This window comes from Heloderma suspectum, chromosome 1, assembly GCF_057233095.1.
Source record: "Heloderma suspectum isolate Gila_16-S chromosome 1, 16-S_ref, whole genome shotgun sequence".
Classification (NCBI taxonomy): Eukaryota; Metazoa; Chordata; class Lepidosauria; order Squamata; family Helodermatidae; genus Heloderma; species Heloderma suspectum.
In genome coordinates this window covers 144,322,878-144,340,456 of record NC_139458.1, presented here as the reverse complement: position 1 = coordinate 144,340,456, position 17,579 = coordinate 144,322,878, and the positions used below count along the sequence as shown (strand labels likewise).

The 17,579-nt window shown below is 46.0% G+C and overlaps 1 protein-coding gene across 1 annotated transcript; it reads left to right on the top strand.

Moving 5' to 3' along the window:
• The first annotated feature begins 4,452 nt into the window (after positions 1-4,452).
• Positions 4,453-14,529, top strand: GPBAR1 (G protein-coupled bile acid receptor 1). The gene is made up of 2 exons (XM_084806141.1): positions 4,453-4,724; positions 10,410-14,529. The coding sequence occupies exon 2, from the start codon at positions 10,436-10,438 to the stop codon at positions 11,459-11,461; it is 1,026 nt and encodes a 341-aa protein (XP_084662267.1). The 5' UTR covers positions 4,453-4,724; positions 10,410-10,435; the 3' UTR covers positions 11,462-14,529.
• Positions 14,530-17,579: the final 3,050 nt, after the last annotated feature.

Below are 17,579 nucleotides of genomic sequence, written 5' to 3'. Positions count from 1 at the left end.
ACTCAGGTTGACCTACTTTCTGCCCGTGCTGTGGTGTCTCTTCTCCAAGCCATCAGAGATGGCACAGCAGCAGCCATTGCTGGTGAGGCAGTGTGGGTGGAGCATCCCTTTTAACATTTCATATTGGAACTTCCAGACATTTTGTCCCCGGCACCAGTTCCTTGAATATGTCCTAACAGCAGCTCCATGCAATTCGTTCTTGATCTCCTGGTGCTGTCCCCTTTTCATGTCCATGCGTCATAGGTTTATTCCCTGCTTGCATCGAAGCGGGAGGTTCTGACCTCCCTAGATAACATGTACGAAGAACTGTGCCAAGTACACCAAATGCTTAGACTGAAGGGGATGGAGATTTCAAGTTAAGACAGGCTTCGTGCTGCATAGAGAGGGCCTGGAGCATTTACCAGGAAGGGATTGAAGGGAAGGAATGTATAGTTAGCTGCATGCGGATGCGGCAGTGTACATTCTCCCGCAGCCCAAGTAACAGCATATATAAAATCACAGTTCTATGCCAGAGAACATTGGTTCTGTCTTTGCCATGTTGTAGCTCAGCCTTTCCCGACCTTGGGTCCCCAGATGTTGTTGGACTATAACTCCCACCATCTCTGACTATTGGCCATGCTGGATGAGGATGATGGGAATTGTCTAAGAACATCTGGGGTCCCAAGATTGGGAAAGGCTGTGTGACAAATGGTATGTCTGTACTTCCAGCTCTGAGAGGTAGGACAGGCTCAAAGACACCCTTTCCCTATATTCCTCTGAGGTAGACTGCCACCACCCACGTGATTAATAACTCCTACATCCTGGATATGTGGGAATCCAGGCTTTCACTTTTATGGAGTAAGACAGGCTAGGGCCAATGGGATTGTAGGCCAAAACATCTGGAGGGCCACAAGTTGCCCACCCTTGCTTTAGGTGATTCCTGCCGGTACCTATTTAACATAAGGCTCAGTCATGGCAGAAGTGAAGGGGAAAAGTAAAGAGTCAGCTTGGGATGTGTACTAATGCAGATGCTGGTACCTAAAGATGCCTGGGCACGCTCTTCGCTCAGAAACATTTCTGAAAGGGACTGGGCGGGAAGGTTGGGGTCATCACAGGCTGCGTCTAGCATGACCAACAGACAGAACCCGAGGAGGGGCTGTGACGATTCAAGCGGACTCATTTCTCAGTGGCTCCTACTAAGTTCAATGGGGTGAAGTAAATGGCTGCAATGGGAAGGGCTTTTAGGGGAGGAGCAAAAACACCCCTGAAGAAACTGGAGTTACTTTGGTGGGTTAGTCCCCATCCCAATAACGTTCCTGCATACACCCCTGTTCATTTTCGTATGTACCTTAATAAGTGCCATTCACTTCTATGGGGGGAAAGTAAAGCATTGCACTTGGGGTCACCATTGCAGTGAGGACAAACCCTGCCCCTGTGACCCATGGTGGCCCCATCATTACTGAGAGAAAACCTGGAGGGGGGCACAGTTTGTCTGTATGCACACACACCCCTACACACACACACACACACACACACACACACCCCCAAGCTGTGTACAATATATGGACCTTCTGTCTTGATTCCACCACCACCACTCCGTACCCCATAATGATAGGTATTTCCCTACATGTTAAGGATAGATCCTCTTTACCCATCCCCACCAACCAGCCCAGTTCTGGGGAGGGGCTGTAGCTCAGTGGAAGAGGACTTGCTATGCATACAGAGCATCCCAGGTTCCATCCTGGGCACCTCCAGCTGAAAGGATCAGACAGAAAAGACTTCCACCAGAGACACTGAAGAGACACCAGCAGTCAAAGCAGAGAGTAGTAGGTTAGATAAACAAATACACTGAGCTAGTATCAAGTAGATTGCTATGTTCCAGTCCAGCAATGATGGTCAAGTCTTTGTATAAGACAGCAGTTCTCTTGGGCAAGGTGTCTTGGCCAGCGTGAACACCAGCCTTCATTGCCAAACTAGAAGTTTAAAGGCATTTCTATACTATACACTTACATTAGTTTCACACCATGTTTTAAAGTGCCATGGCTTCCTCCGAAGAATCTTGGAAACTGTAGGCTGCTATGTGGGGAGGGATACTCAGAATTCTGTTACACATCCCTAGATCCCCTCACAGAACTACAATTCCCAGATTTCCTTGGAGGGAGAATGACTGTTAAACTATTTTGAGCCTGTGGTGTAGGTATGCCCTTCACCCTTCCTCAACCTGGTATCCTTCAGATGTTTTGGCCTTCAACTCCCATCAGCCCCAGCCATCTTGGCCAATGGTCATGAATTCTGGGAGTTACAGTCCAAAATATGGAGGGCACCTGTTCAGAGTTGCCTTAATCTGTATGGAGGGCGGGGGAGGGGGGAGAGACAAAAAGAGCTATGGTGTTTTAGGAGGCTAACTCTGGTTCATTGTGGAAGACGGTCTATGAAAGCTGAGGCCATAGTAAATTAGGTTGCCTCTAAGACAGGGGTGGGCAACTTGTGGCCCTCCAGATGTTTTCACTTACAAGTCCCATGAGTCCTAGCCAACAGAGCCAATGGAGACGGATGATGGGAGTTGTAGACCCAAACATCTAGAGGGTCACACATTGCCCACCCCCTTCTCTAAGGAGTTTGCCTTGCTATGCAAACCTTCCTAGTCCTTTCACTTCAGTCCTGAGATCCACAGAGATTGGCAGAACAATTTGGGGATTGCGAGGGGGTTGATTTTCCTTGAAACAGAAATCCTGATAGGGAGGTGGGAACTGAGAGCCTGCAAAATATACACCACATATTTTATATACAGGACATTTTACAGCCAGGATGAGAACTCTTTCTTGGATGCTGGACAAGGCTGAATTCCTCTCTTGTCCAGGCCTACCCTGGACATCTGGTATCACTAGCTGCCCCTTCCCTCAGTCCTGTGTCATGTCAGGAAGGAGCTAGCCCAACCCTCTGAGTCTCTTTAAGAAACAAAAGTCATTGTTTGACCATAAAAGGCAAGCTGGTGCTTTTGGAGAAGGGAGTGTGGCATAACTTAAGCCTCTGAGAGAAGGCGGAGGATGTCGATTGGGCAAGAGGCATAATGTAAGCCTCCATTTTGAAAGGTGACATACATTCAAGGAGGAGGGAGCCTGTTGTCAAAAAGATTAAAAACCTGAATTGGCCTTCCCCTCTCTTTTCAGGGGAAAAGCTTTGCCATTCTTATATTCTGAAGAGCACGTAGCATAGCACTGGAATCACACAAATGTAATACTCTTGTCAAGCAAACGCACATGCACACATATCCACACACAGCAACTCATGCAGCAGGGATATAACCTTACCCAGACTTGCAACCCTCCAATATTTTTCTAGAAGCAAGGAGGGGATGGAAAGTTGCTGTCATACAGGGTGCATTCTTCCCATGCCCATTTTTGTCTCATGAGGGTGCAACCCATAGGATTGTACCCTAATAGATGTTGTGCACTGTAGAGATATTAAGAGATATTCCCTGACTGCAGTCTCACAATCAGACATGATATAAAAGGAGAAAGGAATGGGGCAGGAAGAGAAAAGCAAGCACTAGAGCAGCTGCTGCTGTACTGGCTGACAGAAGAGGCTGAGTTCTCTCACTTGCCATGACGTTCTTCCTGGGAGGCAGGGGGTGCAGCCTTTCAATGGCCCTTCATCCCCTGACAGGCGGCAGAAGCCAAAGTGTGCCTCCCTTCCATTCTGCAGTCCCAGGGCAACGGGCAGTTGGAGCAGAGTGTTCTTTGTGTGTTGTCAGTCAAAACACAGTGACCCCAAGGAGAAGTCAAACTGCTTGAGGTAAGCAGAAAGAATAATTCTGGATGATCTGTTAGGACTGAATGGGTCAGAGAACTACAGTGCAGGTTATATCTGATATGACTGTATAGCCCTCATTTCTCTTCTAACCAGAAATGCTGTGGTGTTCAACCCTATGACTAGGCTGAGGAGGTCTTTAAGGTGCCACAAGACTCTTTGTTGCCTCTGCTGCAGCAAACTAATACGGCCACTCCTCTGGAAATAATTTACCTGGAGCACAGAGGCGGCTCTATATTTGGGGCAAATAGAGCGATGACCCACTGCCTTTCCCCCACCTGCTTGTGGCAGAGAAATCCCCCCACAACCAGGTACATTTGCTCCAAGGCATTTGCTGCAGTTGCCAATTTCCATGCATGATTATCTCCTGCCATCCTCCTGCATTCTCAGTAGAACCTTGAGTATCTGCCCTGCCCTCTGCCCCACCACCCTGATGAGCACCATCCGCCACTGCTGGAGCATGCTTTCTCATAGGCGAGAGTTTAATTCCTGCTGTGCTAGCAGGGGGCCTTCCATCTCTCAGGCACTTCGGCCTCGGGTAGAGCTGCACCTTCTGGAATAGACCAGGGCCACTAGGAGGCAGCCGAGCCCCTGAGGAATCGGAGCTCAACAGGGCTGGACTTGGCAGCAGCTCTCCAGGGGTGGGACTGCACTGCTGAGGAGGGAGACGGTCTCGCTCTGGTTTGACAGCAGCCTCCGCAGCCTTCCAGCTCCTCAGCAGGGATGCTGCTTTTTGCCACCTGTCTGCTCAGTTCCTTCTAGGATGGGCAAAGGTATGGTGCCATACCACAGCAGCTGAAGATGGGCCAGGCCTTGCCCCAGGGTGGCATCCCAGAGGCATCTGGCAGGTGCTTGTTCTCACCACATTGTTGGATGCAGTGAGGAATGGTGTCCACAGGAGCTCTGCCTAGGGGAGGCTGATAAACCCACACAAGGTTAGTTAATGCCTGTCTTGTTCTTGGATCTTTAATTCTGATGGGGAGGAAGGGAAGGAAGAAGGAAGCTGTATCAGTCAACTGAGTCCATTCACACAAGTGTGTGGAGCAAAGCCCCCAGGAAACCCATCCTGGAGAGACACACAGCACAAGAGACACACAGCACAATCCTATATACGTCTACTCAGAATTATTTCCACTGAGTTTAGTGGGGTTTACTCCCAGGTAAGCGGGTAGAGGGTTGCATTAACTTTATTGGTGAAATAACATTCTTTCCCTATAAGCAATCAAAGATGTGAACAGGGATGACTGTTGTAACCTTGTACATTACAATAGCCCTCGTATCGAGTTCCACAGGGTTCCCTAGGCAGACACCCCATGGCTTCACAGATAGAGGTGCTCAGGCCTCGACTGAGAGAAGCTGTGTAGGTAAGACTGCAGTCCTATATGCACTTACCTGGGAGTAAGTTCCATTGAACTCAGTGGACTTACTTCTGAGTAGGCATGTACAGCTTTGCACTGCATGTCTATATTCATGTGTCTTATGTTTAAAAACACTCTGTCACCACAGTCATGCTCAGAGATCTTTTGAAAACTTTACTTTTCTGCATTAAGAGCAAATAAGATGTCTGACTGCTTGCTGTAACAAAGATCTAACTGTTCAGAAAGTTCAGAAATAGAAATTTCCCATGGAGATAAGGACATTTCACGCAGATACTGGTGATGGTGGTGGGATGATGATAACGCAGTTCACTCATCCCACCCCACATGTCCATTGTTGCTCAGAGAGCCAAAACCCCCACTCAGCTCCATATATGTAGGTATCTTTCTGCTCCCAGAGTGCGAGCAGGACCAGGCACACACAGCTCCCTAGAAATAAACATTCCTATATAATATACTCGTCCCAGATTTAGAATTGTGCCAAATTTAGGTGAATGTCTAGTGCCTTTTACTGAGAGTTTACTCTTCTTTCTTCCTCCACGCACACATGCACATGTAATTTTAAACAACTGACATGGTATGCAACAGTGCTGGCGTCCATGTTTTTGTGGACTCTTGGACAAGATCCCCTCAATGGGCCCCCTCTCTCAGTGAGTCTACCTTCTCACTGCCATTGCCACCAATTGCTGTTGCTTCTCATCCTCTTTCTCTCCACTTGCTTTCTTGACAGGCAGAGAGCCAGGGAGCAGACAGGCAGTGGCATCTACTGCTCCTCCTCCTCACCACCACCACGAGTGAAAGGCAGGCGAACAAGAAGGCTGCAGTGGTGAAGAGGAGGAGCAACTCCAGGGGACTCTTCTCAGTGGGCTCCTGCTGAGGTGTGGGCCCCTGGCAGGTACCCAAACATGACTACCCTTGACGCTGGCCCTGGTTATGCAAGATCTTAAAATATCTCACTTATCAGAAGCTTTTAAAATATCCTAAGCAAGCAAGCAAAAAAAACTTTACATTTTCTTTTGAAGCGAATCATTTTTATTTTGAAACATTGCCCTTGGATGGCTGAGACTGCAGAAACTGGATGTCCCAACAAGGTCTTCCCGTTTGCTTTCTCCTGAGGTTATTTAGAAGGTTTTTCCAGATGGGGCTTTTATCATGCCATCTCCCTGCCTTGTTCACAGAATTTTATGTGGGGTCCAGACACTGACATCTTCCACTCTCATGGTTTCCTACCACTTCTTCCATCTTTTTTCGTACTGTAGGAAATCTGTTAAGTCAGAAAAGGCAGAATAGCTGCACAATGCCTTCTGATTGGTAGCACAGGAGCCTGCCATCTGGAAGCATCCCTCACTTCCCACTAGAAGAAAAATCTAATATCAGGGACAAAACTCATTCCCCCAAGAAATGCTCTTTGCCATCAATATATTTTTTTCCAGTGCAGTCACTGATTCTAAAAATAAATATTCTTGGTTATAAAAGTGAATTGGGCTTTGGTTTTCAGTTCATAAAAACTAAAGTGTTTCTTCTTCAGTTCAGCTTTCTTATTCAGTTCAGAAAAACGGGAGTCTTAGAAGTTTGGAAAACTCAATTTGTTTTTTTTTATTAATTTTCATTGTGAAATTTCAACAAAACAAAATGAAAATGAAACAAACAAAAAACCATTGTAGCTACATAAATGAAAATATATAATTTCAATGCATTCCTATGAAATGTGTGTGTATTTGTATGAAAATACAGCTTTCTAAGAAGTATACTTCAGCAAAAGCAAACCAAATATCCAAATAAGTATCCATTCACAGGTGGTGTCTATACATCACCCATTCAAATGTTGAAAGCACTGTAAGGTCTTCCATCCATTGCATTATAGGAGGTGAGCATTTATCCTTCCAATGTTGTAATAGTCTTTTAGCTGTCAAAAGAGCATGGAGAATCCATTTGCACTGAACATGCATTAACTTCCAGGAAGCACGTAGATAAGTTAAAAGGACATGTACATCAGGAAATATTAAAGAGTGTCCCAATACAAAGTTTATCTATTTAATAACCTCCTCCCCCCAAAAGGGAAATATTGGACACTGCCAAAACATATGGTTAAAAGGAGCATTAGCTCTCTTACACCTCCAACTATTAGCTAACTTAGACAACTCAGTTTTAACAGCACGAGATATCTAGCCCTGCAGACACCGAAGGGTAGGATTTTCTTTTACTTTTCTTACACTGATTGCCCTAGAAGCACCTCTGCCAATTAGCTCTGCTCCTCTTGTGTTCCATTTTGTTTTCCACCTCTTGACAAAGGCTGCAGGGCCTCTCAGTTGGGATGGCTTCTGCTAGCAATTATGTCACTATAATAGGTTAATTGACTCCTGTTGTACACAGCCAGATGGTAAGAGTCTCCCTCTAAGTGCCTGCTGCCTCTTCTTTATGAGCTTATTAAAATAACATTCCTGCTCCTTGTAGCAGCTCTTGTCTACAGAGTAGCTGCAGCCACAGCGGATGCCGCGTGCATATTCCTCCCCCTCTCTCCAGTTTCATTATGTTCTTCCTCCTTGGTTGTTTTCGAGCAGTTGCTGTCCATCAACTGACCTATTGCTACACTGCTCAGGGTGCTTCAGTCAGACAGCTCATAGCACTGCCTATCAGGGCCAGCTGAAGACATTTCACTGCCTGAGGCTAAGGACAAAAAGTTGTCCCTCCCTCCCCGCCTTGCCAGTTCCACATACCAAAGCACTTAACACTGATGACTGGACAGTGTCCTACACCACACCTGAGGGCAGCAGACTACTTTTGGGCAGCAACATATGCCCCCTCCCCGCCTTTTTTGCAACCGCCAATGCTCCACCACTGCTGACAAATTTGCTGTGGTGGTAAAAAGTGGCAATTTTTCTTTAAAATAAAGCATGCCTTATTTTAAAGAAAAAATCCACTCTTTTTTTGCTACCAGTGTACCACCAAATTTTACCTACAGATCTGGCAATGCAGTTGCAGTGGGGAAGAAGGATACAGACCCTGGCGAGGGCAGGGTGGGCAGGAGTGTTGCCCCTGGTGTGTTACAGGGGGGATCCCCAGAAGCTGACCTTTGCTGGTGCAGGGATAGTCCCATGACGCACAGAACTAGGTTCTCCAACACTTCACCACCACTCTCTATGTCCCAGCATCTGCCAGCTGAAGCAGCTGCCTCATTCGGTCTAATGGTAAGGCTGGCTGGCCCTGCTTTCTATCCAAAGGCATTGTGCAGCTATTCTGTCTTCCACTCCTTAACAGATTTTCTTTGGTAAGAAAAAGGACGGAAGAAGAGGTGGGGAAACACAAGAGGGTTCTGAGAAGCAGACCATGACAGGACCCCCTATAAAATTCCATGAATGAGGCAGAGCAATGGCATGATAAAAGCCTCATCTGGATATGCCCTCAGAGTTCGGAAAGGGTTTCAACTGCTAAGACAAAGAAGAATAGTTTTAACTTGGGGGAGGGGTTCCCTGATCTTGTCTAGACATTCTCTATGCATTTCCCAATGTCCCTGCTCTCGGCAGGAGTTGGATATGTGGAAAGAGGTCAAAAGTCAAATGGGCCATGGAGTTCATAAGGGACCACAGGGAGTCAGAAGGACATCTTACTCATTTCCTAACATAACACAGGAAAGGCTTAGCAAATCAGATAAGGATCATAACAGCGCTTTTGGCCTCTTTGTGAAGATTGCTCAGATTTCCACATGCATGCAGAGCCAGACTGTGAAGTTTAGACAAGCCTCTCCTTACTTGGCAGCCTGGCCAAATGTGTGATTTTAAAATCTAGCAGGATTTTAAAATTTGATCTAGCGGATTTTAAAATTACACTAATCTCGGAACAACTTCACTAGCTTCCAGTTTGTTTCTGAGCACAATTCAAGGTGCAGGTTTTGATGAACAAGGCCCTAAAGTAGGGATGGGGAACCTGTGACCCTCTGGATGTTATTTGACTACAGTTCCCATAATCCCTGACTGGCTGAGGATGCTGGCTGAGGATGATGGGAGTTGGCATCCAGAATCTAGAGGGCCACAAGTTCCCAAACCCTGCCCTAAATGGTTTGGGGCCAGGATACCTGAAGGACCAGTTCCCATCTTATCAACCTGCCCATATATTACTATCATTATCAGAAGCTCTATTAGATGTTAAAGAAGACACAGATCATCCCAATGCCTCCAAATCTATCTCTTTTCTTCTTTTTGCCTCTTGAGACAGACCCAGGGTCCCATTCTGGAGTTTCTAAGGCTGCAATCCAATACACACTTACCTGGGAGTAAGTAAATGGGAGTTTACTTCTGAAGATACATAAACAGGACTGTGCAATAAGAGACCTGTGGAAGTTGCCATATGTGTTGATGAGGTTTGGACTGTGGATTTGCAATAACTGTTCATCTTCCATTATGAGAAGCCATGATTAACGCATATGCTGAAAATTATGCACTATGTGATTTCAATGGGCTTTTTTCCCATTTGATGGATTTTACCAAAAACCCATTGCTGGTTTTCAGCAGTTAAGACATCCAATGTCGCCCTAGTGGAAATCTGCTAGCTCAATGGGGCTTTCTTCATAGGAACATAGGAAGCTGCCTTATACGGAGTCAGGCCATTGGCCCATCTAGCCCAGTATTGTTGACACTGACTGGCAGCAGTTCTTCAGGGTTTCAGGCAGGATTCTTTCCTAACCCTACCTGGCGAAGCTGGAGATTGAACTAGGGCCTTCTACATGGAAAGCAGGCGCTTCTCCCCACCACAACCCTCCACACCACCCAAAAATCTGCTTCAGAGGGTTTCCCAGCCCTTGAGAGCAGATCTTGAGGGCATGCAGGTGGGAATCATCCCTTCTGGGTTCCATTGACAGAACTGCTTCCATAAGTGGAAAAACACAATGGGATTCAACTCATATTTATTCATGGAGTAAATTTTAATTTATGGGGTATGGAGTATTTATCCTTTTGGCATTTATCCTATTGACATTTTTATATTTTTATAGATTTTATATCATTGTGTAATACAATAATTAAATGTGTTGTAATTAATTGTTCTGTCCCATTATGATTACTCTGGTTTCTTCAACTGGAGTAATTCCTCAGCATAAAGATCAATAACTAACCAATACAACAGATGTCTGTGAAATATTTACACCAGTAGCAGGCACAGTTGTTTGGAATAGAAATGCAATTGCTGAACCAACTTCCTCTTGATTTTGTTGAACAATAAAGCTGTATATAATTTTCTCATTTCCTTCAGGAATCCCACTGCAGAAAGCACAAAGGATGGGGGAATCCTCATCAGATGCACCAACAGAGAACAAGACACAGAAGGAGCTCCTCATACTCTGGTTCTCTCTGCCTCTATCAGTCTTCATCATTTTGGCCAACATCTTCAACATCTTTGGGATCCTCTTCAACCGCAAGCTCCATGGTACCACCAACTGGTTCTTCCTGAGCCTACTGTTTTCTGATCTTCTGGCGGGGGCAGCCCTTCCATTTATCCCTGAGCTGTCCTTTGAGAAGGAGCTGAACAACCTCCTTTGCTTCTTCAACCATGTGGTGCCCAACTTCCTTTTCCTCTCTTTCTTAGCCAACCTGCTGGTAATGCACTATGCCAAGTATGTGTGTATCATACACCCACTGCACTTCCACAACTCCTGGGTGCATCGCTGGGCTGGTCTTTACATATTCCTAGCCTGGACTGCTCCCTTGATCTTTGCTTCCCTGCCCCTGACTGGGTACCAGTGGGAGTCCAGAGTAAACTGTTCCTTCAGACTTGTTTTTCCTGTGCCTTACCTCTATCTAGAGACCTATGGGTTTCTCATTCCAGTCATCCTTGCCATGGCCTTTATGTGTGTCCAGATGCTATGTGTCGCCCAAAAGCAGCTGAAGAACATCACAAAACTCCTTCATTCAGTGAATCAAGGCCAGGCCCCTTCGGAACTAGAGCAGCAACTGGAACTGAGGAACGCTAAGAGTATTGCCAGTGTGTCCCTCATCTTCCTGGTCTGCTGGGTGCCATACATTGCTTGCTTGAATATCTCACTGGTATCTATACATGGGACCATTGAACCCCACGTTCTCACTATTGTCACCTGCATAGGCACTGGCAGTGCGGCTGCAGTACCCATCATCCTCAGTCTTATCAACCACCAGTACACACAATTTTGGAGGGACTTGGCAACCAAAGTCTGCGGGGGCTGCTGCAAAGGACAAGGGTGCAAGCAAAGGCAAGATGAACCACAAGCAAATCTACCACGTGGAAATCTCTGCACCAGAGAGGTAGTCCCCAGTGGAGCTCCATCCTGATGCCATTCCAGTACAGAGACATCAAATCGTCACCAGCAGCAAGCAAAGCTGGTCACAAAACTGGGGATCAGGGATTTAATGCAGACTCTTGTGGTAATAAGTCACGTTCTTCCTATACTCCCATTGGTGCCTTGGGAGCTGCATTCTAGTGGTGGGCAGGGCCAAAGGCAAAGGGGCAGGTCCAAAATACCAGAATATTTTAGCTTAAAGCTCTTCCTGCGAGTAATTAAGCCTTAGGAGGGGCATTTCAACTTTTTAGAATGGAAGAAGAAATCATGCAAAAACTGGGAAGCTGCCAAACAACAGGCAATGCGGGGAGTGGGAACCACCTGGTGATGTGGAAAAGGGGATGTGACTATCTGAGGAACCTTGGAGCGCCAGATGGGGGCTCCAGGTGAGCTGAATTTGGTCCCCAGGCCTGAGGTTCAACACTCCTGGTCTAAGCAACCTTCCCCAACCTGGTGCCCTCAGCTGTTTTTGACTTCAACTCCCACCAGCCCCAGCCAGCATGGCCAGTGATCAGGAATGCTGAAAGCTGAGGTCCAAACCATCTAGAGGGCACCAGGCTGAACCAATTAATTTCTTGCCCCCAATTGAGGGCACTGAGTGGACTATTGCCCAAGAATAAGCATTGCTACTGTGCTGGTTGGTCACTAATGGAATCTGCCACCCTAATATCAGCTAGGTTGGCTTGTTTCATCAAGCACATTTCTGGTTTCTTTGCTGTATCTGTATTCAGTGTTGCGTGATGCAGCAGAATCCAGTGGAGGCTGGTGGCTCCAATTTCAGTGGGGCTGTGAATCCTCTCTGGGTTTCAGTCAGCACTCTAAAGGAGCTATCCAAGGTGCTGTACCCATTTTGGGGATAGAGAATAGCATCTTGGATAACTCCTTTAGAGTTCTGTTTCCAACTGAAACCCAGAGCGACAGCCCCACTGAAATTGGAGCTACCAGCCTCTGCTGACAGAATCCCCAACATCTGGATTTCTGTGCTTGTCCTTAATCACCTAGACAGCATCACATTAACCTTAACCTTTACTGAGCATATGCTTAGCTCTCTACCACTGATATAAATGGAGTATAAAAGTGGTTATTGTTGGCTACACTGAGCCATCAGTCTGGGAGGAAAGGATGGTCTGCTCTTCTTGTTGTAGGGTGGTGCAAGAAAGGTGGCTGTACCACAGGCCCCTGTCATTATGGAGATAGTATGCTGCTAGTCTTCTAACTACAGTGCAGCTGGAGAACCACCCTCATTTCTTCTTCAAGAAGCTTAGCACCCTGAATTAAAAGAAAGTTCGCGGAGAGATCAAAAGTGTATGGTTTATGATCCTGCGTTTCCTGAAGAGGGAGGAATAGCCTGCCCCATTGATAAGAAGAAATATTAATAGCATGTGAAGTCTGAGGCTGTGCCTCTGTGTGAAGACACAAACCACAGCAAGCAGAAATTGCATGCAGAAAGAGCAGCGCCCCAAACAAGGCAGCAACCAAGACTGCTTGCTCCTAAAATCAATGCTCAGCAGGGTCAGTCACCCGACATCAGATTGCTAGGACCAATTCAGACAAGACTTTGGCACAGTGCACACGGTTCTGGTCATCCCATCCCTAACGATACTGGAAAGCTGAAACTGGACAAGTTTCAAAGAAATGCAATGAAAAACAATGAGGGGTATAGAACAATGGCTTGACAAGAGTGAATCCCTTAAACATAATCTTTAACACTGGGAACTCTAGAACTTAAACCAAGGCAGACTCTTGGCTCAATTTCCCCCAGCAATGACTGGGGGAAAGAGGACAGCGACAGAATAGACCAGGGATGTCAAATCATTTTCAGCCTGAGGACAGAAATCCATTGCAGGGAAGCTCTCGGGGGCCGCATTCCTGTGGTAGGAGGGGCTGAAGGCAAAAGGTGGGGCCACAAATACCATTGTACATGAGCTTAAAGCTATTCCTGCCCATAACTAATCTTCATTACTAAAGCGGCATTTCAACCTTTGTAATAGGAAAACTAACACACATAAGCTGGGAAACCGGCGAATGATCAGCAGTCAGGGGAAAGGGAGTGGGGCAGGGGAAGAGGGCCTGGTCATCTGGGGAATCCCAGGCAGCCAGATTAAGACTCCAGGCAGGCCAGATTTGGCCCATGGGCCTAAGGTTCAACAACCCTGCACCAGATATTGCAGCAGCCTGATCTGTATGATAGATAGTGCAGGTCATACCAGTTTTCTATGAAGTGAGGAAGGGGTATTTAAAGTGTAATATGGGTAGCTGGGAGTGCTGAACTCTTTCTCCACCCATGCTATCTCCAGAAAATATTTCTCTTTGGCCACTTGACTTCCATTGGAGCTTTGAGATCTAACCTCCCACCAGAAGAAAAATGGCTGGGGAGAAGCAATTTGGGGGTGGGGAGAGGTGCAGGCAGAGGATGGGTTAAGAACTGGGGAACCAGGGAAGCTTAGGTTCCTACAGAACCTCAGCTTCCCATGTCACATCCCATTCCAGGCCACCACTGCCACCACCACATTGGATTCTTTTATGTGACTGCTTTCCTTGGAACTTGGGAAAAAATTCATTGGACTATTGTTTTGAGTACTTTTGTAACCAATTTAGAAGATTCCTGATGTTCTTCGGTTACAGTGTTTTGAAGACTCATTTGAAGAACTATATTTTCTTGAGAGGAAGATATATGGTTGACTTCATGAATATGTATTGGAAGATGATGAATTCAGAGTGTGTATGCTGTATAAGAGCTACTGCTGAAGGCAGAGGTCAAAAACAGGAGGTTGGATCCAGGTTTAGTCAGAACAAGCCCTTTGAAATCAATTGGACTGAAGTTAGTCATGGCTAACTGAAGTCCCATTGATTTCAGTGGGTTTACTCTAAGAATAACTAAATTCAGACACAACCATAGTCTCCAGTTTTGATTAAACTAAGCCTGTTTCTACAATTGTTGAACTTAAGACTATTTGATATGAAAATAAATTTCTAAAATGGGTTATATTGGGGCTTTTTCAACTGACTCGATAGGTTTCACTTTGATTTAATATGTTTTATATGGATTATTAAAGATGGTTGACTAGACTGCATTATTTATATAATCAGAAACACACACACACCCATGACACTATCCTGCCTTTACTTACAACCTGGGTGCTGCATCCAGGTTAGCAAAATAAACAAGAGTCCTGTGGTGTTTCTTTCACCACATCCCAACCAGTACCAGTATTTGCTGATAGCCATTTAGGATGCACAGGCAGTAGCAGTACCTGCTATGGTGTTTGCTCCAGCACAGGTTAATTATGAGGTGATGATCCCATACCCTCCACCGCTTGTCAGATGAGAATTCATAAACATTGCATTAAGAAGCAAACTGCCTCCACGGAGGGGCTGAAATATGCCGTCACACCCCCAAGATGTGCAGAGTTCAGCCATCAGAAGGAAGGGACTGGAGAGTGTAATGCAGAGGGTGGCAAGCAGAAGTAACACAAGCTGCAGCCTGGGTGTTTATTAAGCACAGGGTAACAGCTTTGCCTGATCATGCCATCATAAACTGCTGCTCCATTCTGTATGTTAGGAGCAACCTTCAGCTGGGTTAAGTGACAGGGGCAGGAAACAGTTTTTGTGTCCGTCTCTTCCGGCACAAGAAAGAAATTCCACTATTTCTAAATAACCCTTTGTTGATTATCTCCAGCTCCATTCCCAGCCATAACTGCCCTTCCCTTTTTCTTCCATTGTGCTTCCCTTCTTCCTCCCTCTGGGGCCCAACTTCTCAAAATGCAAACTAATAGTTAACAAGATACACCAGCATGGACAAAATAACTGTAATTACTGCCTCCTCTGTAGTTTGACAGTAGCACAAGCAGCTCAAGTTGCTTCCAGGGTCTCTGCTCTAATGTCATTCCATGACAGTGAGAGGTTTGCATCCAGTCATAGCTTCTCCTCCCTTCCCAGCCCTGAGCTCTGTTTTTGTTAATAACCACAAATGTGGCAGGACAGAGGTTCTAAGTTTAAACTGGGGGTGGTAGGAGGAAGATCTGGTCAGCTAAAAGTTCCTCCTCCCCTGCTGATGCTGGAATTGGAAGATACAGGGTTTTTCTTTTCCTTTTTATGGTTTTGTTTTGTTGAAATTTTACAGTAAAAAAAATTAAGGCACACAGAGAGAGGGCTGGGGTGCCTTGAAAATATTCAGCCACTGCCTTGCATTTATGATGATTTACTATGCTGCGTTAGCAGCACTTAATGGAAGAAATCAGAGAAGGGGCAGCACACAGCACTTGTCTGAATAAGTCAGTCCCTACCAACCAGCTCGCAATCCTGACCCACTAACTCCCTGCCTTCCAGCTACACTGATCCCATTTTACAACACTTCCCTCACCGCAACAGGAGATGGTGTGTAAGACTCTTCCTTGACAAACCACTGACACCCTCTCTCCCCCTCCACACCTCACCCCATTCAGCAGAGTCTCGTGACTCGGTGTAGCCTTTTCAGGGATGGACTACTGTGGGAAATAGAAGGGAAAGTCCACTTCTGCTGGCACAGTTGATTCAGTTCAAATCTGGATCCAACACATAGTTAATATAATAATCACCTGTCCTAACTGGTCAAATCCAAGGGTGTGTAGAAGGTAGATCTGGATCTACAGCTAGATCTCTGTATAATGTGCAGTAGATCAGCAAGACTTTCAGATTCATAGTTCTGCAACTACAGCAGCGACATAATGAGCCCCCACCCGACCCCGAATTATCCTCCTGAAATTATGAAAGCTTGTGCATAACCAACAGCGGATTTGTCTGTGTGGAAGGATGACGAGCTCTACTCAGTTCTGGCACTCAAAATAAATTCCTGGGCTCAGAATCCTTTATTTCTGAATGTGTCTTTTGCACCAAGCTCCAGTTAGTGGCTTTTGGAGTTCTAGTAAAAGGGGGGGGGGGGAGATCCTGCAAGCATGAAATCTGCCCATCCCAGGTCTAATCCCCCTTTAAAGCTATCTTCGCCAGAAGTAGGAACTGCTGCCACCACATCTTGTGGAAGTGAAAATTCCATAAGCTAATTACATGCTTTGTGAAGGACTTTACTTGATCCTTCCCGAATCTACTGACACCCTCTCCCTGTTCACTTATTAAGAGTGAGTGAAGGAAATGTAATTTTATGCATCTCTAACATGTCCCTCTTTAGTTGTCTACTTTCTAAATAAGACTTCTCCAACATGGCACCCTCCAGATGTTTTGGACTACAGCTTCCATCAGCTCCAACTCACATGACCAATGGTCAGGCATGCTGGGAGTTGTAGTCCAAAACATAAGAAGAGCCATGCTGGATCAGACCAAGGGTCCATCTAATCTAGCATTCTGTTCACACAGTGGTCAACCAGCGGTCAACCGAGAACCCACAAACATCTGGAAGGGACCACATTGGGGAAGACTGTTGTAAATTATAAGCTCCAAATGCTTACCCTTTCCTTGGAGGGAAAGTGCTGAAAATACCCAGCTGCCTTTCACCACAAGACAAGCACCAAATGGCCCAGAGCATCACCATTGTACAATCTCCTATAGATTCCCAACAAATGATCTTACACACTTTCTTTGAGCTTGTGATTATACCAATAGCAACAGCATAACTGAGACTCTGCTCTGGAGCACATTTTGTGTATACTGCAGCCCTTCCATGTTGCTGCCACTGAAAGTAGAGACACTGGGAGCCTGCCTTCACCTTTAACCATTTCACTATGGGTAGCCCACTAGTTCAGAAATCCTCTATAGGATCCAGCCACTTTACTAGCTTTGGCGTGGTCCTCCTAGCACAGGGATAGGCAACTTGGTGTCCTCCAGACATTTTAGGGTGCAACTCCATAATCCCTGACCATTGGCCATGCTTATGGGTGCTGTAGTCCAAAACACCTGGAGGGCACCAAGTTGACTACCCATCCTGGAATCTCTGATACAGTTATATCAATTAAAGGAGCTGTCTGAGAATCATTTAAGTGGTAGCTTTTAGCCCACCCAAGTTGTGGGGTTGTCTGAACTACAGCTTGGAGGAAGTTGGAAGACTGATGCAGGGCCAATGCCAGACATCCTTTGCACAACTCTACAGCATGCATCATTGGTATTTTATCTGCTATACT

What these genes read in the sequence shown, in the direction of transcription:
- GPBAR1 (XM_084806141.1), top strand. Translation starts at nt 10,436, where the DNA reads ATGGGGGAATCCTCATCAGATGCACCAACAGAGAACAAGACACAGAAG.